The 24,265-nt window shown below is 42.2% G+C and overlaps 1 protein-coding gene across 5 annotated transcripts in view; it reads left to right on the forward strand.

The window, feature by feature from the left end:
- The window catches only part of TRAK1 (trafficking kinesin protein 1), a 376,613-nt gene that overhangs the window by 243,628 nt on the left and 108,720 nt on the right, over window positions 1-24,265 (forward strand). For all 5 annotated transcript variants that reach the window (XM_078663533.1, XM_078663532.1, XM_078663534.1 and 2 more), the window contains exon 11: window positions 9,519-9,595. In XM_078663533.1, the coding sequence (XP_078519659.1) occupies window positions 9,519-9,595 (77 nt within the window). The remainder of the gene's footprint in view (window positions 1-9,518; window positions 9,596-24,265) is intronic.

A 24,265-nucleotide genomic window follows, 5' to 3' on the forward strand; every position in this document is an offset into this window, starting at 1 on the left:
GGTTTGCTCGTCCCATTCCAAATATATGTGGAGTCCTACTACGCCCCATTATATGCCGGTGGTATTCACTGCATACATTTTGACCAGCAAAGCGTTGCGTCATTAACATTGGCTTTGTGTGCAGAACTGATGTTTTGAGAGAGCCGGGCATTATTTTCATGCAGAGCTCCCCAAGCAAGTCTGACTCTCCCAGTTGTCTCTTTTGAAGATTAATACCCACTTACTTGGAACGCACACCCGTATTGAATTGGGCCAGAGTGGGCTTCCTACCCATTACTTAATGAGACCCATTGTCACTGTTAGGGTATACTAGGGAAATTACAAATAGCGCTCTTAATGTAGATTTTATTTTGTCGTCATATTACCGGTTTTCTTCAAAGGATTTCTGTTTTTACTTTGAGCTCTTTGCTTTTTTGCTGAGTGGTTGTATGTTGCTGCACGTTTTGAGCTGTCCATACTATGCATACCCTTTGTGATCTGGGCTTTCGAAGTGTGTTGCTGCATGGCTTTCTCAGACTCCGAAACCATTGTGGTGTGGTGTAGCATGTTTTTAAATGGAAAAGGTGTGCATGTGTATACATTTGGACATGCAGAACATTGTGAGATTAGCATAAGGTTGAAATAGACAGGCAGAGAGCTGATGAGGGACTAGTTCTTTATTATTAGAAATTTAGATACCCAACAATATTGCCAGGTGGTATCTAGAGATCCATGAAAATCTGGTGACTGTTAGTTTCGTGGATTGTTTGTCTGTCATCGATTTGCTTGTCTGTCACCGATGGGTGGAGCTTATACTGTGGCTGTTTGTGTAATGCACATTCCTAGATACCTACTGATTTGGGGGCTGCCAAAGCACTTATAGCTTGGGTGACTGCCTAAAGCCCACTCAAGTGGGCTGCTGCCTGTCTATTCAGGGGAGCGAGGTAAAGACTCTACATCCCCTATACAATGGCTGGTGTATGATTCCCATACCCATGGGTTGCCTCACTGCTTCTCTTTCGTTGATGCCTCAAAGCATATTCCACTGCTGGTTGTGTTCTGCACATTCCTTCCATTCCTGGGATGACTCCACAGACTATACAAATGCTGGTTTATAATACCAGTTTTTATGGGTTGCTCTGCTTTTGCTCGGGTGTCCCACTCTAACTATATGACATAGGCTGGTTTGAATTACAAGTTCCATATATTGGTCCTCGACCACTCATTTGTGGCCTCCTGCGAGAATGTACTATGGTTGTTGCCAAAATGGCTACCCTTTTACTGCTCCTGGATGAAGCCCTCAGAGCAAGTACATGGCTTGTTGTTTAATGCCCACTACTGTGTGTTTACATTTTTGTTGCTGCTGTGTAAGCTTACTAGCGATGGAGCGGGGATCACTCACACTCAATCTCTTAGGATAATCATCAAAAAACCCTCCCCTGATTGTATAGACCTTTGATTGTCGACTTGAAGCGTAAGAAAGGAGCTAGCATCAGCAATACATGTCAATGATAGTGAATCCAAAGTGGATCCACAAAGATGAGAAGAGGAGAAAACCATAAGGGTTTCTTGACAATATTAGTCAAAGGTACAATTCAATCAATAATCAGCAAGTTAGTCAGCTTATAAAATAAGCATTTATCCTCCAGCAATCTCAATTTTTTTATATTGTCAGGAAAAAGATGCAAAATATGACATAACAAGACAGAATATTAGCTGGACTAGCTCCATAAAGGAATTTCCCTAGTCTAAATAAGTATCGAAAGATAAACAGGAGATTTCTCAGCGGAAGGTCTCCGCATCAAATAGTGCAAGTTTAAGCTATAGGGGATAGGTATGAGTGCTCAAGCATGAAGCTCAACACCCCGGGCAGGGGAAATCAGCAGAGTCAAGAAGAGATCTTTGTTCTGCGAAGTCATGACAGGGTCTGCCAAATGATTCTATGAAACAAATTATTAATATCTGAAGTGAAGTTCTGGAAGTCTCTACATCAGTGCCCACCAAACAATCGAATCAGCTACTCTTGTTCTCTGAGAGCAGGTAGCCTCTCTAGTTTGCCAGCGCTTGACAATGAAACACACATCTGCGCGACTTTGGATGTATCACTGGTCAGATCTGCTTGATATAGGAGGATCTCTCCCACCACCACAATCTACGTATTCACTGCCAAATTCGAATTCATTTCTAGCTAACAGCTTCAGTACTACAAGAACAGTAAGTCTGTTCTAGCTAAAAAGAAATTCGATAGGACAACTGCAGAAGGTGGAAGAGCATGAGACTTGTAGAGCATTTTATGAAAATGAATACATTCAATTCTGGCCTGGTTAGAAGTTAGGTCAGTTTTAGACAAGTATGGCTTCCAAGCAGGTGTAATTAGTATGAGTAAATGCATTGATTACATTTCCATAATATACGTGTGCGTCTCCTCTAAGATAAATACACCACCTACTACATTTGATTCATAATAATTGCACACAGATTAATATTATTAAATACTTTGATTATAATTTGCATACAACTGTGTGGAGTACTAAATTACGCTGTCCAAACAGCATATACTAGTTGATGCAAGCATGCCACAGCAGTGGAATCATCCTTTACATCTGGATACTTTCTGTGCCTATATTTAATGTGATCTAACTATATAATATCCGACCAATCCAAAATTGGTAGGGAACAACATGCTGACATGAGCATGTCTTTCTCACACTCCTCTCTTAATCCTTGTGCAGGAGCTGCTATTTGCAGGCGACAACACGGTCTCCCCAATACACATGCTCCACCAAAACCCTTGCACTTAAGCCACACTGTACTCACACTTTCTCTTTATCCATACATCAGTATCTAATGCTTAAGCATCATACATACCATTCTTTTTCATTTCAAAGTCACATGAGCAAACACAATATGAGCACAGCTCTGGTCTTCAGGCACAACATCAAAACATTGCTCAAATAGACCAAATCATACACACTCAGCCATCCAAATCACGCCCACTGAGGAATGTGCTACCCTCTGAAAATACGCTAAGACAAACTTGTTGGCTTCCGATTCAGTATAAAAAAAGAAGAAAATAACTAAATAAATACTATATAACACCCCTTTTTAGTTGTCCATTGGTGCTAGTTTGTATATGCACTTTCTGGGCTTCATTGGGAGGGCAACGTCGACAGAGCTAGGACAGTCAGAGCAGTTGGCAAGGGTGAATTGTACTAGGAGAGTGATGCATTACTATTTGTTTGGCCTTTAAAACTGTGGTTGCTGTGGAGGACATGACATGGCATGCAGGAAAGATGGCTACGCACATTTAATAGCAGAGAGGTGATTAAAGTGAGTGCTACATGTGTATTAAGTTGTTTTTGTGAAGTGGGCATTCACTTCTCCTTGTCCCTTTAGTGCTGTTGGGAGTCATACCTTACAGATCATTGCCTGCAGGTTTTGGATTTTTCCAGGCAAAGATCCTTCATAGGAGGGATGTTGTAACTTTACACCAGACCAATGTGAGCGAATGGTCTTCTTTTTGAGTTATAGTGTAAGTGTGGGCTTTTCTAACAGTGACGAGCTCACAAGGATGGCCAGATCTTAGTCTTTGCCCACACCATTTAAGTGTGAGAAGCAGTTCTTGTGTTTGAGTTATTGTGCTTGCAGCTATTTTCCTATTCCACTGAGATTTGTCCCAGTAGGTGTATCTATGTCTCTTTGTTACAGTTGGCATACCCCTGCTTCCTGACCTAGATTCTGTCTCTCTTCACTTGAGTTTCCGGCTTCTCCATTTCAGTGTGCCTATGCATTTCTAATGTAAATGTTCATGTATGTTCATCCTGTGTCAATGTATTCATTGTCCTAGTATTACAGATGTTTCCACTTGTTGTTTTTCTGTTCCAGTTAGTGTAATATTGTCCCTTTGCCACAGTGATCATATCCTTGTCTTCCTGACCCAGTTCTGTCTTTACTTTTCCATGTCCCAGTGCTCGAGTATTTTATTATTAGTATTATTTACTGGTAGATGTGCAGTTATGAAAAACCATTAAATAAAATACATTAAAAAAGATAGTGTAGTAATTCACAGAAGTGCTACGCCTTGTAAACTTCTTAATTTGCCAATAGATCATAACATCAGTCGGACTAAAATCATACAAACCAATAACTTAGTTAAAGCTAAGCAGAATAGTATCATTAGAATCTGCTGTCCACGAGATCTCTCTATTTAGATTCTCCCCCTCATGAATACTCAATTGGAATGCACAATCAATAATTGAAGACGAGACATAGAGAGACAGAAACAGGATTTCGTAATACAGAATATTCTGAATTTCTTTTTTGGCCCATCAATTACCAAAGCTATAGAAGAAAGTTCAGGAAAGGGCGTACATAAATCAGATCAACTCAAAGGTTCTCTTTCAATGAGAGAAATGACTCTGGGAATAGCACACACAGCATAGGCGTCAGCCCAAGGAAAGCCAGTAGAATCTGCAAGATCAAAAAATATCTCTCTGTCCACAAAAAACAAAATCTCCAAAGAAAGAAGAAAAAGGCTTCCCTCCTTTGTCGCTCCGTCACAGTGTATATTAATTCTCAAGTTCCGCGGTGACACCTCCTGAGGTGACCTCATCTTGGTCAGACCACTCAGTCCCTTGGTCAGTTTGTATCAGGTGATTGTCATGCAGCATGAAGAAGACACATGTTATGCCAAAAAGGTGGTGATCACCACATAAGCTGTCGAACCTTACAAAATATAAAGTTTGTGAACAATGGTCTTCTAGCCAAAGGCACATGAGTAAGTTCAAGAGAACAGTTTCTCACAGCAGATGTTCACAATGTAACAAAAAAGTTGCAATTAGTCCTACTATGCCCATGGGAACTCTTTCTATGAAACATAATTTCATCTCACACTGTAAGTCTATGAAGCTTTTCCATGAGAACGGAATCAAGCAAAGAAAAGAAAATGCAGGCCTAAATTGATTTCGGATCATAAAATATAGAATATAGAATAATGGAGATAGACATTTCATTCTAGAATCTTGGGATCCCTATATATTTCTTTTAACTCATTTGCACTCCTAAAGCATTCTAGTTCTATGGCACATATAACTATGACACATTACTACATTTTCAAAGTACGAACATGTAAAATCATTTCAAAATATAAAATGATTGTCGTTTCTAGAAATTCTCATTAGTACATGTATGAATAATATTCTGTAGAATTCTCAAAGTAATTGGAATTATTACAAATTTGCAGCACCTGTTTCTCTTTTTCTCTGTTTGTGCATATGTTAACATGAGCAAAGATAAATTAAAATAAAATTCTTCGGATTATATTGGGATATCCACTCTCGGGGATATTATGCATGGGACCACTCTTAAATCCTTTCAGAAGTTACAGCCGGATTTTGACCCTCACAAATCACAGTTTCACCGCTATCTGCAGCTCCATCACTCATTGATCCCCCTGATACGGCATCTTGAGTCATTACCCGAGTTGCACGCATTGGAAGGTTGGCCGGGTTCGTGAATCGTGGTCCACAGAACCCGGGTGGTGTGAGATCCACAGAACCCGGGTGGTGTGAGAGGCAGACCTGCCCGCCCTAACTGATGAAGATTGGGCCCAGATGCTGGCTAGCCCTTGGTATGCCGCCGTCTCCACCAGATATAGGCCAATCCAATTTAAATATCTTCATACGATATATTACACGTGTCTTCCCCTCTGGAAGATGGGGGCTATTCAGTCCCCCATCTGTCTCCGTTGTGGAACAGATGAAGGGTCTTTCCTTCACACTGTATGGAGCTGCCGGACATTGCAGCTCTTCTGGTCGGGTGTGCTGACTTGCATGGGGCGGGTTCTGGCATGGGACATCCCTGCAGACCTCAAACTAACGCATTTGCACACTGCCCAAGACATTGGGGGGAACTGGTATAAAAGACATCTTTTGTTCTTGGCCCCACATTGGCCATGTGCGATATAGCACAGCACTGGGAGGATATGTCCCTGCCCTGTATAGCTACCTGGGAAAAGGCAATGGATAGGTGCATGTTGGTGGAGGTTGCGGTGTTTCAGGCGAGGGGCTGTACACAGAAGCATGGGAAGATCTGGGCATGGTGGGCCAAGTACAGGGGAATTGACTTGTCCTTAATGGTGCAGCCGGCCACCCGAAACCCTATTGAACGGCTGGTGGTGAATGACTTGCCAGTTTAAAGTGATGGTGCTACACGGACACAGACGGGAACTCCATCGCCATGTCCATATAATGTATTGTAAGTATGTATGGTGCGAGTTTGGGGGGTGGAGGGCGGGGGGTTTTCATTGGTCTGATGTTCCGCAGACTTCAGGGGTGAGTAATCTACAGTACCTAGGGATTTTACAGTATACATTTCAAATGTACTTTGCTTGCTGGGCTCGGCCCATCTGGTACTATGGAAAATCAATAAAATCTGTTAAAAAAACCAAAATTCTTCAACAAACATTCATATTGTCATCTAGTTTACATTTAGTTTCATAAATTCTTCACAAACATCATTATTTAAAGAGCATAGTTAATGAAATCTCTATAATACATGAGTCACCACATTCACATTTCTATTTCACGTTAAAAGATGATTACACCGGTGTAATTTAGTAAAACATGAACCTATGTTAATCAAATGATCATTTTCCTCTAGTCTACACTCATCTGCATGCTTTTACAATGCAGTAACTTAGTTTTTTATGCTCTATTTCTCAAGATTAAACAAGGTATAGTGAGCATTCAATTGTGCACATTCTCATGTTCCTCTCAAAGGTGTCAAAATCGGTTTTATTTGTCAACTAAGGGATTCAGCATTTTATCTACTTCATCACTATTCAGTTGCTTGATGTTGGCATCACGATTGGTGAATGTGCCTGCAGTAGGACCCAATGTGGTGGATCACTGAGAGGCCTCTTTTCTACGAAGGGGGGTAGTGTCTGTGGATTCTCCCCATGGCTTGCAGGCTCATATCCTGAGGTGCCTGGGAGTCATAAGGTCATATCTGAGGTTTCCAGGTGAGTGATATATCTTCACTGCCTCACTGAAGAGTAGGTGGCAACATTGGGCAGGTGGGTAGTGACATCAACTGGGCCGATGCATACCGTTTCCTCTGTGTATTGTTTCAGTTTGTGGCTGAGAAGTACAGCACTTTGGACTTAAGTGGTGCACTTGGGTATTGTGAGAGTGTCAAAAAGGTTGAGGTTTCATCATTCTGGTATGGCTGTTTCAAAGATAACAAAACCGGAAACTTGCACAGTATTTTTCCTCGAAAGCAGAGATTCCTCTTGACATGTAACAAACTTAATATTATGTTTATGAATGGATATATGCCTACATTTCAGTGTAATTCAGAATAGCAAAAGCTGACCTTTTATAAACTATGCAGACAAATATTCAAGTTATATTGTTAAGAGAACAAACAGACTGGTATACAGACACCTGTTAAACGTAATATACCCATGGAAGGATGAGTTGAATAGACCATGAGTCTTTGCAGTGAGTTAGATGGCTAGCTCCCTTCATGCCCAACCCGCCCTCTTTAAATGCTAATTTCTCAAAACTGTCTGAACGGATTTAGACCAAATCACAAAATGCATACTTTCTAAGTGAAGTTCTACAGTTGTGCCAAATGTGGTGTAATTCCATTCAGTTTTTGTTTTCTAGCGGAACGTTGCAAAATAAAATGGGAAATCACTCTCTTCTGTCTTAAATCACAAGAGTCTAAGGGTTTCTGTTTTTTATGGAAAGGGTAATGTTGTGCCCCTGAGGAAGAATAACCTCTGCCGTAGGGTAAAGGAATACTGCAAGTCACCTTACAGTTTGGTGACTATATAAAGGAACACATCTTTAGGCCTAATTTGTCTGTAGAATTACTTTATTCCTATGTGACTTGAAATATCCTCATACTTTAGAGAAAAGGGTTCATTAACTGATATGTTAGTTAATAACTATCATTTGTAACGTCGAACCACACAGAGCAATAGCTGGTTAAAGCGGCACAAGACCCTCAATGATATTTCAAACATTGCTAAACCTGAAGTACGAAGTGGACAGAAATAGCAAAGTTCTTTCCCCTTTAAGTGTTGGAAGTTGACAGTCACAGGAGCTATATCTTCATGCGAGTACAAATGCCTTTTTTCTTAAAGAACAATGTTGTGTTGACTACCCTTTCTGAATTTGAAATAGGTATTATGTGACAGCATCATGTGCTATTCTCTTTGCTAGGTACCCCAGAACACTTGCCACTTTTTCTTCCTATTATTTTCTTTTTTCCTTCTTTAAGCAACTACACCTGCATTTTCCCTGCTTCCGTTTCTCTTTAAGACATGTTGTAAATTGTAGGTACCAGAAGAGACTCTTACTAAACGTAACTTTACTATATGACGTATCAGAAGTTGCATGAATATCTATTTCTAGCCAAGGCTATCGGCAGTCTCATCATTTATTTTAACTTGGTTCTAAAAGTTTACGTTTCTCATTTGAGTCTTCATACATTGTGTAGTTTTTCTGGTGGAAGGAACTCAACTAGTTTACTAATAGCACCAGTGGGCACCTCTCTGCTTCTTTGATACAAAGCACACACATTTAGCAGATTTGGTATCCTCCATGCACAAGTGGGATATTGTCTTGCTTCTAAAGCTATTTGGTATACTGCACATTCAGAAAACATACTTCACTGGGATGTGAAAGGGTAACAATGACTTAAAGAGAATCCCTGGAAGAATTTGGCATGCACTTTGCAGTCTAAATGAGTAAGGATATGAGCCTGTAGGTAGCGTTCGAACAACATTTTTTGACTTTTGAATTTGGAGATACTCTGTCTTCAACATCGTTCCAGTCACACACCCCTGTCTGGCCGAGCCCAAACTGGGAAAAGCTAATCCTGTTGGGCTACTGAAAGGGATCAGCCATTTTATAACTTGAATTGTCTCGGTGACGTACTCACTCAGGGACATGCAGTGGTGTTTGAATAAAATTACATCTCTCCCCTTGAAGTACAAGTGGGTGTCTTATGGGTTCCAGATTAATAAGTAATATTTTTTCTAGAGTACTTGTTCGCTAATGGATCTTAGCATTAAAGAGAGTGATTTTGCAACATAACAGATAAACACAGTTTGTTACTGGAACCCCATGTCTTCAAGTCATACCTAAACCGTCCAACTTTATTAATAAGCAACGGGTGTTTTTGATTTTAGCTACTAATAATTAAAAACAATGACTATATGCCCCACCAGCTCATGGGATGAACAGCTCTGTACCGTGTCTGTCTGTCCCTATTGGAAAGCATTTCGGGCCCAGTCACATCCAGGGAAATAGAGACTGAAAGAAAAGGGGAACTCATGCTATGTGTTATGGAGTCAGGTTGCCTCTGCTTGTGGATTGGTTAATAAAACATCATATTGCATTAATGTTGGTGCCTCACAGTTCTTATTCATGTAATTATATTTATGAATGAATAATTTATTTTCATTTTCTGAAAAGAGTATAATACACAAGTTATAAACGTTGTCTGTTTTCTATTTCTTTATGTAGGACTCATTAGCTGCTGAAATAGAAGGATCAATGCGCAAAGAGTTGCAAATGGATGATCCTGAATCCCCGGAACTTAAGTATGACCTTAAAGCATGACTCATTTTCATAAGTACTCAGCCTCAAATGGTAAAATTGGCCAAAGGAATATGAAATGAGTACTAGTTGACACTGAATAGCAGCTAGGTTTTAATGATTTTTTCGCATTTTATAATGTTTCTTCAGCAGTGAAGTGTCTGTTATCCACTTAACTTTTAAGCATATTTATGCATTAAACATATTTATATGCTTTTTTATGTGCTACTTTAACTGCTTGTCACAAATTGAGTAGGATGACACATTTATTTTAGGCCTAGTGCATTAAGATGCTTTGGCTCGTGCGAGTTTCTGATGAAGTGAGCACAGTTTATATCAAATATTCATTGTTTTAAGTGTGGATGGACATTCAGTGTGGAGTGAGTGGAATATAACCTTCTCCATCCTATCAGAAATTAATGGAAACCATTATTGGCTGAATTCCATTGTGATTGGTCAGCACTTAAATAATAACATTTTCAAATGTGATCTGGATGGATGGGTGGAGCACTGCAGCGCTGCAAGAAGCCGAAAAACCCTGAGAATTGAAAAGCTAAATCTGTAGCCGTAGCAGCGAGAAAAGCGGCGAGTCTCAGCAGGCATCGGCTTGAAGCGCAGGGGGGTCTATCCCCGTCCTCACGTTCTTTGGACAAACCTGCGCCGGCACTGGCGTGTTACTGGTAACGGGAGGACGCCGAGTTTGGCAATCAGCGTTCGGATTTTGGAGGAGCTCGGCAGAAGAGCTCAGCGCCGCCGAACGCAGGGCTTCTGAGCGGCGCCTCACTCACTTAAAGCCCCGCAGGAATCTTCATTCTGGCTGAGCAGCCAGAAAAAGCGAGAATTGAGACACAGTGAGAGCACGCACGACAGTGAGAACTACCGGCATCCCGTGTTTGGGTACATGGTCACACCCGTAGAAGAAGGAGTTTGGCTGTCTGGGGCTGTGGTTGATATCCGCGCTCCAGAGTGTGGTGTTTGACGGTCCCCTCCGCCGCCGCGACCTACCAACACAGCGGCCGCAGTGCGGGGGGGGACCACATTGACCAGAGGACTTTGCGGGGCTGACCCGCCCACAAGCTGCACTTCCGCGCCCGGAGCAGCTTAAAGATCCTGCGCCTGTCCCGGGACGTGCACGGGCGGTCGCCGGGCTGAGCCCGGGCAGAGGGCGGGCCGTCCTACGCCGGGCAGGGCAACCCCCCTAACCTATTCGCTGCTACAGGACGCTGGGGATTGATCCAAGGACAAGCAAAGTAAGGGAGCAGCACTTTCCATTACTTTCACACTTTGACTCTGTGCAAAGACCGTGAACCCCCACATTGCTACTCTCTGAGCTCAGGGTCTTACTGTCAGGCATTCTGTACTGTCCAGTAAGCTGTGCCACTTACTAACCAATAATGATCCCTAGCAAAATTAGTTCTACGGGAGGGTCTGTGCAAGGGACATTGGACTTATTCATAACCAGGGCTAAATATGCCATAGAACGAGAAATAGCTCTTACAGAACGCCGATTATCCATTGAACTTTTGTACAATACGCGTTCGTCCTTGGGCCTAACACAGTATTCCATCTCCCCCCCCTAATTCACTAATCAAGAGGGATCCGCTAGGTGACACCGGCATCCCACGACAATTACTTGAACGCAGTCATTCTTCCAACACCAGCGGGCAGTCTGACACAGAGGATATATGTCCTGAAACATCTACTACAGTTAGTAACAAAATTGACAGGCATGTAGAATCCACCTCGATGCCCAGCTCTGAAAATAAACCATGCTCAGGACCAAAAAACAAAAGGAAACGTGGGGGAAACTGTCAAAAGGGAAGGTGTGCTAAAGCCCAGAAAACTGTAACAACAACCACTAGTCCATTGCTGGGCCAGCAAATAAAACTGGCTGATTTAAAAGAGCAGTCTTCTTCCGCCGTTCCAAAGGATGTTTACTCACATTTATTGGAGGACATTAAGCAATTAATTAAATCTCTTATTTTACCTCTAGTGGAGCGGGTAAAGCAAATGAACGAACAGCTGGGGGTAATAGAGTAGGCCATTACAACCAATACCAATGCCTTAATTGAACTAGCTACACCCATAGAGAAAGGTACTTCTCAGACAATAACATCGGAAGGTTCAAAGGCTAAACAAATTACTAGCATTAGTAATATGTCACAGATATTGGTAACTGATCCCCTTCCCCCTGAGAAAAACAGAAGCCACAAGGGTGGTGAGGATGCGAGGGTAGCAGGTCCAATAGAAACACATGACATCAAATCAGCAGTCTCAAACGGGAAAAGTGCTAGATACCAAGATAGGGATGATCATGGCTCATTCCAAAGAATAGATCTGCCACCAGAATCAGCGTCTTATGTCATAGTCCTTACTGGGATCCCCCAACACGCAGTAGGCAGGAAAGAAGGGTACCGCTCCCACCCAACATAAATGCAGAGATTCTAAATGTCAGAAGATTGGGATGGGTTGGTCAGAGGACAAAGGATATACCAGGGGACGTTGTAGTGGTAAACTTTAGGGATCGCAAAGCAACAGCGTATATTAGAGACTGGTACTTGGAACCTGGAGGGGGGGAATATCCACTAAGGATTTAACATATTTTTACCCCCAGTATCAGATATCCAACACTCGAGCGGCAAGGAATTATGTTCAAAGGGAGGCAGGGGTCTTTGGCTTTAACATCCCTACATTCAACCGCTTCACACGGTTGTCTGGTCTTGAAGGGGTGGACTGACATACCGCGGAGTTAGTCCACAGTCGACGAGCCCACGGAGATATTGATTGGGAAGAGGCAAGTGAGGGTAAATTTGATAGGACTGGTCTATACCCACAGAAAGATAGTAGGAGGGCTCCAGGGAATGGAATTATTGATTACTGTCCAGTAGTCCAAGCTGGAAATGGGAGGGATTATGGTTTGGCTAAGACCCCAGTAGATGGACTAAGCATCACCGAAACGAGTAGTGTGATATAAGGATACTTCCAAAACTATTTTGCCAGGGAGGCAGGATCAAAAACGGCATGCCCCTGTAATAGACAACACTTGTGCCAACCAGCCCGGTCAACTATTGGTGTCCTGGAACATAGCTGGCCTAAGGACTAAAATGGTATCCCAGGATTGGCTAAATTTTATTGATATCTATACCATAATAACATTACAGGAAACATGGTTGACGGTACCCCAGCATCGGCAGGGCTATTTAAACTTTTTCATACCAGCAACCCGTACTAACAGAGGCAGGCCTATGGGGGGCCTGACCACCTGGGTTAAGCAGGATGATAGGTATACCACCCAACAACTAAACTCCGACTCAAATGACATTCTTATGGTAAAAATACAGTCCCCAGTTTTTGGAGATCTAGTTATTTTTAATGTCTATGCAAGGGGAGTGCCGGGAGGTAAACCATCAGAAATAGTTAGTCACTTGGGTTATCTTCTGGAAGCATAAACTTTTTGGTAGCAGGCGATTTTAATTGCTCCTTTGAGCCCTTGGATCAGTTTGACATTGATCTTACTGAGGTAGAAGATCGTAGCTGGTTGATCCCCCAACTAACTATACCCCCCATAAAAAGGTGGACTCAGGCTGCTCTACAGCTCAAGACACTATGTCTTGAACAAGGACTTAGAGCAGTCAATGGCAGGACAATAGCGGATAAGGAAGGAAGACCTACTTTCGATAACGGCGTGAGTACTAGCAGGATAGATTATATTCTAGTTAATTTGGAATTCTGGACAGCCATCAGAGACATGACCATTGTCGAAAGAATCGAAAGTGATCATAACCCTCTCAGCTTAGAGATACAACTATTTAAGGGAAATGAAGCTGACGCTAGTGTCACTACTAATGATATTATCCCTACAAATGACACGAGAAGACTAAAATGGGCTGACTGTCTTCAGAAACATCATTGTATCAGTGAAATGGACATACTAGTATTGAATGCAACCACAGAGCTCCAGGGATGTACTAATAATGATAATCTCATGTCCAAGGTGGTTCCAATTCACACAACATTATTTTTAAATCTTAGTAAATACTTTTTAAAAGAGACAACTGGTCCACGTCGCAAGGACAGAAAACAGGCAGAATCCTGGTATGGTAAAAGTTGTAGAGTCGCATACAAATCACTAGCAGTAGCAGTACGTTAAAAAAACAGGGACCTAATACTAGAGGCTAGACGAAAGTACAAAGTAATCCAGCAGGAAGCTAAAAAGTCCTGGGATAACATCTATTGGGAAGAGCTATACGAAGCCAGCAAGTCAAGGAACATGGTAGGCTTCTGGAATCTAGTCAAATGGGGCAAGGGATGTCATAGGACCCATCCAATGAACTCTGTCCCTCCTGAACTGTGGGTGTCGCATTTTAAAGCTCAGTTTGCGCACCCTGATCAGACAAGGGGTGAAGAGTGGAACTTATCTACCAACATTGTAAGTAGTATTCCTCTGGAATTTAGTGGGAAAGAGATTGAACACGCCCTAAATACAATTCCTAGAGGAAGAGCCCCGGGGCCGGATATGATACCAGCAGATTTATTCTTGCACAGTAAAGAGGTATGGATACCATACATACAGCTACTTGCCAATGCTATCTCCAAGGGCTCCCCCATTCCAGATATTTGGAAGGGAGCTGAAATAATTCCTATTTTTAAAAAAGGTGACCGGGCGGACCCCGCGAATTATAGGCCAATTAGCCTGATAGCATGTATTCAAAAGGTTGTGGCCAGACTAGTTCTCCATAGGATTCAGAGTTGGATAGGCGACTCAGGGGTTATGTCACCATTACAAGCCGGTTTTCGTCCATTTACGAGTACCATGGATCAGGTTTTTAGATTTGCTACTATTTATTGGAAGTGGGTAGTTCTTGGGGGTGGCACTCTGTACGCAGCGTTCGTCGATTTGAAATCGGCTTTCGATCTTGTGCCTTGCACTAGGCTGTGGAGAGCGCTCCAGGAGCAAGGTATGCCAATAGAACTTATTGCCTTTCTGATTAAATTTCATGACAGTAATTTTGCACAGGTGAGGTGGGGAAATCAGGGTGAGGTTACCGACAAATTCCCCACTGAAAGAGGAGTAAGACAAGGGTGTGTCATGGCTCCAACATTGTTTACACTTTACATAAATAAAGTTATTGAATATTATAGGGATGTACACACTGATGCACCGAGATTAAATGGCGTCCCTATACCACTGCTAATGTTTGCAGACGACACCCTTATAATCTCCAAGACGCAAGAAGGGCTACAAAAAGCAATTGGGTGTTTCGAGGCCTTCTGTAAAGGTTATGGGCTAATTATTAATGTCTCAAAAACAAAATTTATGGTAATGCATAGACACAAGAAGGTGAGAGGCACAGTCTTCATGAATGGAGAGCTCCTGGAACAAACTCATTGTTTTAGCTACCTGGGAATCACCCTGGGGGTCTAGAATGGAGTGGAAACCACATCTGACATTTCTTTCTACTAAACATGCACAGTTGGCAGGAGTTCTTCTGAGAGAACTACGTTCCTCAGCCACACAACCGATAGCACCAGCTCTCAAAATATATGACACGAAAATTCGGGCATCAATGTTATATGGGGCAGAATTGTGGGGATCCTCTGACATTTCTGTATTAACTAACGCTCAAAATAAATTTATAAGGTGTCTGACGAGGCTTCCAACATCTACCCCACTGATACCCCTGTATTTGGACCTGGGCTGTCAGCGAATTCAGGATGTGGCGAGGTTCAGAGCGCTCGCCTATTGACGAAGGCTTTGGGTCACACCTGAGCTCACCCATTATGCTCAAGCCCTATTAGAAATTAAAAACTTGGATATGGGGAGCAAAATACCCTGGTTTAGAGAGGTCCGGCTGCTCTATAAAACCTTGGGCCTTGAGATTTATGGGACAATCCAACTGGAAATATTTTTCCTCCCGAAAAAAGTTAAAAGAGCTCTACTGGGCCATGGTATCCCAAAAAGAATTTCAGAAACATACTGCCCCCTCACTCACAAGAGCTTTTCTGGACCAAAAACATGCACCGGCATATGAACACTATTGGGATATTATCACCATCCCTGAAGACAGGAAACGTTTCCACCAGTACAGGGTGGGAACCCTTCCTATAAATACGTTTACTAGCAAATGGTCAACAAATAATGACCATTTATGCCCCTTCTGCACTACCCAACCAGAAAGTTTAGCCCCCGCCCTTTTTTATGTCCAGAATATAAACTTCCGCGGCTTAAATGGATCAGACCAATATGCATACAGAAAGGCATCTTGAGTGGTACTGAAGCTTTAAGGATACTAAAAACAGACTGCTCTGATAGCATGGTAATTGCAGTAGCCACATTCTTAAAATGGATGTGGGCAATACGAAGGGAAAAATTGAAACTACGGAAGATTGTTATGGTTTAATCTGGTTTTAAATTTCGATTCTAAACTATGAATTAATTGTATAGCAAGAGCATACATATATATATATATTTTTATATTCTTTTAATGTAGACTCTTCTAATGTGTTTTAAAGCGGAAATATTTATGTTTAATTAATGTGAATGGAACGACCTGTACATATCATCAATTGAATTACAAACATTGGAATCACCCCGGACACTGTGGATTAAGGGATGTAACTTATGAGAAATGTTGTGTTTTTATGTGTTTTTAGAATGTTGTCTTTTATGACTTTTGTCGAAATAAAGACTTATTTGAATGAATGAATGTGATCTTTTTGCAAGAAAATTCCATTTCATTTGAAATTCCAAAGCCTGTTTTCGTACTCTAAATGGTAAAAATCCATTCTGGATGTTTAAAATGTACACTTGAAATATATTTGTCCTCTAAAATGTGCAAAAAATGCATCACCACATTGTAATACAAACAGTTTATTTGCACCTAAAATTCTGGCATCTACTTCTCATACCAAAAAAGAAAACCATTCTCAAGCCCGAATCATATTTAGCTTGAAAAGGTTCTTTTAATGCAGTCTGAACCCAAGATTACCCATCTCACTAACTGTAGCCAGCACGAGAAATGGGCGAAAGCTTTCAAGTTGGATAGTCACATTAGTAAGTAAAGATGGAGCTTCAAAGTTTTCACGTAGGTACTCTTCAGTCAGGATAAGAGCATGCACTGAAAGAAACCCTTAAACTGATCTCCCCTGGGATGTATAACATGCTTCAATGATAAACGGACCAGGAGATTAGTTACAAAAGCTGTCAAACTGTTAACTCTTTAAAACAAGCATTTGCAATGAAATAGGTCTCGCATTTGCAAGAGTTTGAGCTGCTGGTATTGTAAATGACAATCTTTTTATTTATGTGTTTGTTTTGAAACCAGATAATTAAAAGGCATTGTCATTTACAATGCCAATAGCTTAAAATTTCGCAAATTAGAGAGCTATTGCATTTGACAGTTTTAAAAGCAGTTAGGAAGATAGAATACTGGCAAACAAATATTTATTGTACTTGTGTATGCATGAGCATCTGTGCACAATCAAAACACGTGTGTTTTCTAAATTTCCTGGACATTTTTTAAAATAAAATGTAGTCAGACACAGCAAAACGATCCATTTGTATAATTATTGGATTACAACATTGAAATAACGCTCTTTTCTCAGCTCTCTATTGCGCTTTGCAAAAAATAAGGCGCACACCATAACACGATTTTACAAATGCCATTAAATAATGAAACAATATTATATATGATATATCTAGTACCTCTGGAGCGAATCTAAAATGCAGTAATGAGCAACCACTGTGTCTTACACTGTTTACAAGAATCAAGAGATTTAATCTGTAAAAATCAACCATATTGTTGCATAGGGCTTTCTGTCTGTCACAGGTGTGCAGCGTTGTAGCAATAGAAATACCAGATGTTACCAATGCATGGTATTGTGGCGATTTCTTGCTCATCTTGTTCACCGTTGTGGGGTGGAAAATTGTAACAGGGCAGGTGCAGGAGCATGTAGTTCGAAATGTGCTGTGATGGTGTCGATCTTTGTGGACCTTTGTAAAAAGCGTTTTGAGTTTGTGCCCGAGTGACCAGAGAAACTCTTGCCCTGAATCGCAGCGCCTAGAATTTTGATGGAGGAGGAAATGTGAGAGGTACAGACGCCAGTTAGGATTGTGGGAAGCTGACGGTTATGATTAATCTGCAGCCCATAAATTATGCTGCCTCTCTGTTGACTTTGGAAAGATGAAAGCCTGAGTCAGCACCATTACTAGTCACAAGCTTTTGTCCCCAGATCTCTGTAACAGAGGCATAAAAACACGAATTTGATTTACAGGCATGTGTATGCTGTGTTTTATCACGTATTATGATACAATCATGAGCCTGCCGGCCCGGCGAAGCAGAGATGTGATGGCGTGCCCTTACAGAGGAGACAGCAAGAAAAGGACAAAGGGGGGCAGGGGGCAGGAGGGTGGGACCTGCCACACAGGAGCAGCAGACTGAGAAAGCATTTGGCAAATAGCAGGAACTGCATGGGTAGCAGACAGCAGCAGTCTAAAATGAGAGACGGTAGAATTAGAGTGAAAGGGAGCCCTGTGAGACAAGGTAAGAGTGGGTCAGAGGAGCAGCTGGTAGAGCAGCGAAAGAGGGGCAGAGTAAGAACATGAGCAGTGTGAAGGGACAGTGACAGTAGTGTGACTTGTAAATACTAGTGCTGGGTTATGTACACCTGGCACACAGGAGAGAAGAAAGTGAGAGGAACGGGGGGACGGGAGTGGAGTGAGGGAGGGAGAGAAGCCAGACAAGAGCGGCCGGCCCGGGGAAGCTGAGATGTGATGCATCCCAAGCCGCTCGTCACAGGCTACGGGCACGACTTTTGAAACCGCCCGGGCAGTCTGGGAATAGGTCGCCAGCAGATGTTGACAACCCGTCCTTAGCAGTGTTAAATTGGTGGCTCTAGAGGTACTGGCAGCGAGCCCTTGGAACCTTGCCCGAGTACCAGCATTCCTGCGCATGGGGTCTTAAGATGTTGGCAAACGCATACACGTTAATAAACCCTGTGCAGGCGAGATGCTCCGGATTTTTTTTTACGACATAATGACTTTATTATTTTGGCTGTCTCACGCCTGAAATTGCCTCAATGGAGACGTAGCAGCAGCATAGAGGCGCCTGAGCAGTCACTCTGCAGTGTAGAGCAGCAGCATTAATGAGGGTGGCAGGGTCTGGAATGCGCACATGCCGGGTGCCCTGCAGTAGACAGACGAGGCCAATCCCTTTGAGCTGCTCCTGCGCCAACTTTCAGAAAGCATCGGCTGTGGTCGCTACTGGTCATGCAAACATATTACTGCCAATTGCCTGATGCTCTGTGCCCCAAGCAGCCTTCAGCAATCATCGCACTGCTCCTGTCCGCACCACAACAATGGGCGTCACCATCTTCCAAGTGACGCTAGCACCTCAGGCCCGCCCACTGCTATCAGCCATGCCAAAGAGGCGGAAAGTGGCTAGAGCGACAGCGTTTCCATGGCGTTGCTGAGATTAACGAGTGGGAAACGGCTGCTGCGAGAGAGTCGGGCACGGTGCTCTGCGAGAAGTCGCAAGTATCCTGCCAGCATCGAAAGTGAAAGCACGCGTGGCCGGCCGCCTAAAAGAAGATTGTGCGCACCGAAAATCGGACAATGTATTATTGCGCTTAGAGCGCGTACGAGCACAGTAGTTAGGCGCTGCTGCTTCCGGTCTAAACGGAAGTATCGCATCGCATCAATATCCAATTAAAAACCAGCTACCAAGAGCAATGGTTAAGTTAACCTAATGGCAAGCAGCAATAGAAATGACAGGAAATAGGCAGAGCTTCACCCCTACATACTAATTACTTGATGCCTCGTAGAGGCAGCGCATGCGCTGCCTATGCGAGACCTAAAAAATCCGTAGAATCATCTGCTAGTGAATAAAGATACTTAAACTAAGCAGTACTTGGAAAAATGAGTATGACTCTGATTTCAGAACATTTATTGAAATACAGATGGTCTTTGCCTTGAGCTTCATATTGGGGAAAAATAATGGATTGGAATACGGCTCCAAGTAATTGAAAGTGGCTTTTATTAATCCAAGTATTCTACCCATCACTTTTTGGGTTATCATAGTAAAATTAAAAGCAGAATTTGCTGGCTGAAAGTGCCCTATGCCAGACTTGCTTTGTAACATACAGAAGTAGTAATTATGCTATCAAGGAATTAGTGAATATCTTGTTTCTGTGTATGTAGGTTGTCTTTTATGCTCAGTTTATGGATTTTCAGAGGAGATGGAGCGAATAGGAGACACCACAGTCACATACTCTAGAAAGCAGTCGAACGGAACAACTACTAAATAGGGTGTGGCCCTCAGCGAAAGAGAGGATTACGAGGCAGCAGTCAGGATGACATACAATGAAGTAATAAATAAAACTGATTTTATTGCTTCCTGGTAAGACATAGAAGACTAGTAGGATAGTTTAACAAGTAGAGCGTGTAGAGAAACTTGTGAAGGCAGATAAGTGACTGTGCACAAGATTCGTATTGAGTTGTTTTGAAAATACCAGAATTACATGATGTCTGTCAAAGTAGTAGGCTGGGCTGCCTTGGAATATCACAGGCCTGTTGTGCAAGCTGGGTGAGGGGGCATACTTTTTTTTAGTAATATTGGTGTGCCATAGCATTATGTTCCAGGAAATATGCCTTACCGCTTGCTTTTCTTTAGTACTTACCAGGATTTCTATAGTAGAGCCTCATCTTCAACTCAAGGTAGGAGCGCCAATGGTGTAGCCATTTTGGTATCCACCACCTTGCCATGTTCCATTAAATTAACTAGAAATGAATTCCAGAATTTGGAGGCACTGATGTCATTTAATACGACTCGATTTTGATACCTAGTAACCAATTTGGCAGTACTGCCTCCGCTGTCCTTAAAGTATTGCAAGAATTTCTTGAGAATTGTGGGCATTTTTGTCATTTGGCAGCCTTCTACTTATTAACAACAATAGAGGGCCTCACCTTAATTGCACCAACATAAATTAACACGATCTCAGGATTTGATAATAATTTTTATCTAAAACCCCTTGGTGTGTTGATTAACACTACTCTCCTAGGTCACGGTGCATTTTCTTACTTTAAAGACGTCACACCAGGTCTAATCTCACTCATACAAAATGTAGTGAACAAAGAGAGAGTACCTCACAGTAGCAGCACCCGAAGGGGTTACTGGCTGATGATTGCCAGTTTACCCACTTCTCATCATCGGCTGCTCTCTCTTTGTTGTGTGTGAAAAAAGGAAAAATGTGTTCCTTTTTTTTCCCCCACAATAATCGTGTAGTGAAGAAATAGTGAACGTAGCCAATATGTCCACTATTTACAAACGGTGTATGTGCACCAAGAACCCCCGTGAAAAACCAGTGCAATTGGTTCTCGCTTTTAAAACCTGGTAAGGCTTGCTGGCCATCCAACTTTATTCCAATGCTGCAAGACCTCCCAATTAAAAATGGCTACCAATATACCATAGTTATTTTCTCGTTGCCAACATGTTTCATTGCTAATTATTCCAGCAACGTCATCAGGCTGTTAGGGGTTCTGTATTCTCAGTCTTCATTCAAGACCTGTAGTGACATTAAAAACAAGAACCAGCAGTAAATATACGTTCGCCCCCTCCAAAGGGCTTGATTGAAAACATGATTGATCAACACACAAACTGTTTATACAACACATTCATTACCTGATGGTTGCCAAGTTACTGCATACCTACAACCATCAAAATGCTGGACGCCGTGTCACAAGATCACGTGTCCTCCAGTGGCTTATTCAGTGTCTAGCCCCCCTACGAAATAGGTAAAATGCGAAGAGTCAATCCAAACCATATAGGCTGAACACTTCAACCCTTATCCACATGTCCTTTTGACATAACTCCCCTTATCAAAGGCGAGCACTTCCTCGCTGATGTCTACAAACGCCTCGAAACCCAATGGCTGCTCCCCACCGGTGTTTCAGGCATTCGAGTCTTTACATGTCGTAACCAGCATTTTTTTAAAAAAAGCAAGAGAAGGCTCTCCACGGTCTCAGCACAGAGCTCCAACCTGCAATTTACAAGCCTCGTACCTATCTCACATGCGGTCGCACCAAATCGCAAGTTCTTACCGGTGTCGCGTCCCTCCGGCGCGTATAGAGCTCCCTCTTCATGCTCGTACCGCCGTGGGATTCTACTGAGGCACAAACCACGCCAATCCCCCGCGCCAGCCACTGGCGTCTGCGTAGCGTCACCACAACCTGTGGTGGCAATCTAGGAACGGGGTGGGTTCATAATCAGGTACCGACCTGAGTTTGTGAATAAAGTTAATTGAAAGTAACATAAACCACATATCGCCTGATTTTGGCTAAATATAAAACTAAAAAACGTCAAAAAATATTTTATGCAAACAAGGACTCAGAAAGAACCGCATGGAATACTTTAAAAGACCTATATTGGGAGTTACCCTAACAGACCTAGCAGCCGCTCTCATTAGTGCCAATGGTTAGAGAGTACCTCCGAGTCGATGCTGTGCCATTATAATACACCAATGGCAGACATCTCTCAATTGAAATGCAACCACTTCAATTAATACAAACGACTGCAAACCTTCATAAAGCCCAGCGTTATGTATACCATCGCACAGAGAGGCACACCTGCACCTACAGGAGAAAAGGACCATCACTCTCTCATGTACCCAGCAATGTCCAGGCTTGTAATTCAGCAGCAGCACGGGAGGAAAGGGGCAACTGCCCAGCCACATTTCTAATGTATTTAGCCCCTCTCAGGACAATTATCGCCCATGTCAAATAAGTTAAAACGTTATTATTTCAAGGGGCAATACCGAGAACCTCACACTAAGAGGGTAAAGGAGTACTCCAGTGAGATCAAAGATTAAAGAGTCATAGAGTAGATGCCCATTAGTCACCTCTCATTTGGTCCCCATACATGAACCCAACCCTCTTAACGCCTGCTCACTTTGTTCCATTCAATACATTAATTAAGTCCCTCCTGATCCGCTTTTTCCGAAAAAATCCAGTTAGCCTCTTTTCTTTCTAATATTGCTTCCAAAAAGTGTGTGTCGCCCACCACTGTCTCTAGGACGGTCCATTTCAAATCTCCTGGGTCATGTCCCTTCTCACTGATGTGTTGCACTAGACGTGTAGTCAGTTTCTTTGCCTTTATTGTGCTGAGATGTTCTTGTATACGGACTTTAACCTTCCGGGAGGTAAGTCCAATATAATACAGACCACAACTGCACATCAGCTTGTAGATCACATGTGATGTGTTACAGTTACTGAAACGATTTTGGAGAGGGCGAACGTATATTTACTGCTGGTTCTTGTTTTTAATGTCACTACGGGTCTTGAGTGAAGACTGAGAATACAGAACCCCTAACAGCCCTGATGAAGTTGCTGGAATAATTAGCAACGAAACATGTTGGCAACGAGAAAATAACTATGGTATATTGGTAACCATTTTTAATTGGGAGGTCTTGCAGCATTGGTATAAAGTTGGATGGCCAGCAAGCCTTGCCAGGTTTTAAAAGTGAGAACCAGTTGCACTGGTTTTCAAGGGGGTTCTTAGGGCACATACACAGTTTGTAAATAGTGGACATATTGGCTATGTTCACTATTGCTTCACTACACGATTATTGTGAGGAAAAAAAAAGGGAACACATTTTTTCTTTTTTCACACACAACAAAGAGAGCGCAGCCGATGATGAGAAGTGGGTAAACTGGCAATCATCAGCCAGTAACCCCCTCGGGTGCTGCTACCGTGAGGTACTCTCTCTTTGTTCACTACATTTTGTATGAGTGAGATTAGACCATGTGTGACGTTTTTAAAGTAAGAAAATGCACCGTGACCTAGGAGAGTAGTGTTAATTAACACACCAAGGGGTTTTAGATAAAAATTGTTATCAAATCCTGAGATCGTGTTCATTTATGTTGGTGCAATTAAGGTGAGGCCCTCTATTGTTGTTATTTGGTTGAGTGGGGGGCGGCCTTACCTAAATTCCCCCTTTCACTCCTATAGATTGGTAGCCTTCTACCTATTCATAGCATATTAATGATGCATCCTCATTTGTGCCTCGATTCTGTATGTTCTGTGATAACCTGTCTGCTGTATGTCATTATGTAATTGAGCAGTAGGTTTATTTTATGAACTATAGCATTAGTCTAGCTCTGCTGTCAACCACTTGTGACTGCAACATTTGTTTAACGTTTGATTTCTATTCATCCCTCTTCCAAGAAGATTATCATTCTTAACGTTTGGCTGTCAGTTAATGGAGAGAGGCAGAATGGAAAGCCAAAATATGAACAGATCCCATATATGTTTGAAAAATGGTAGGGTATTTGACTTTTATAACCAGATTTTAACTGCTTTTAGTACATACACCACTTTACCTAGTTTTTAATGAACATTGTGCTGTGAAAGCCACTGTTTTTGTCACAATTGTTTCAGGATTGACCTACAGTGAGAACAAGCACCCCTTTTCAGAAGGCTAAAGATTGCCTAGCACACCAAAAGAACATTGGAAAGTTTCATTAGTGCCCTTTCAGGACCTCTGTTTTTAGCCAATGTGTGTAAGAATTATGTTCTACAATGAACCAATTTGTTGTTTTCTTCAAACTCTTCTTAAGATGCCCAGCTCGAACCATCTAAAAGAAGGCTGGTTTGCTTTATTTCGGGTCTAGTGTTTATGCA

This window comes from Lissotriton helveticus, chromosome 10, assembly GCF_964261635.1.
Source record: "Lissotriton helveticus chromosome 10, aLisHel1.1, whole genome shotgun sequence".
NCBI classification, from domain to species: Eukaryota; Metazoa; Chordata; class Amphibia; order Caudata; family Salamandridae; genus Lissotriton; species Lissotriton helveticus.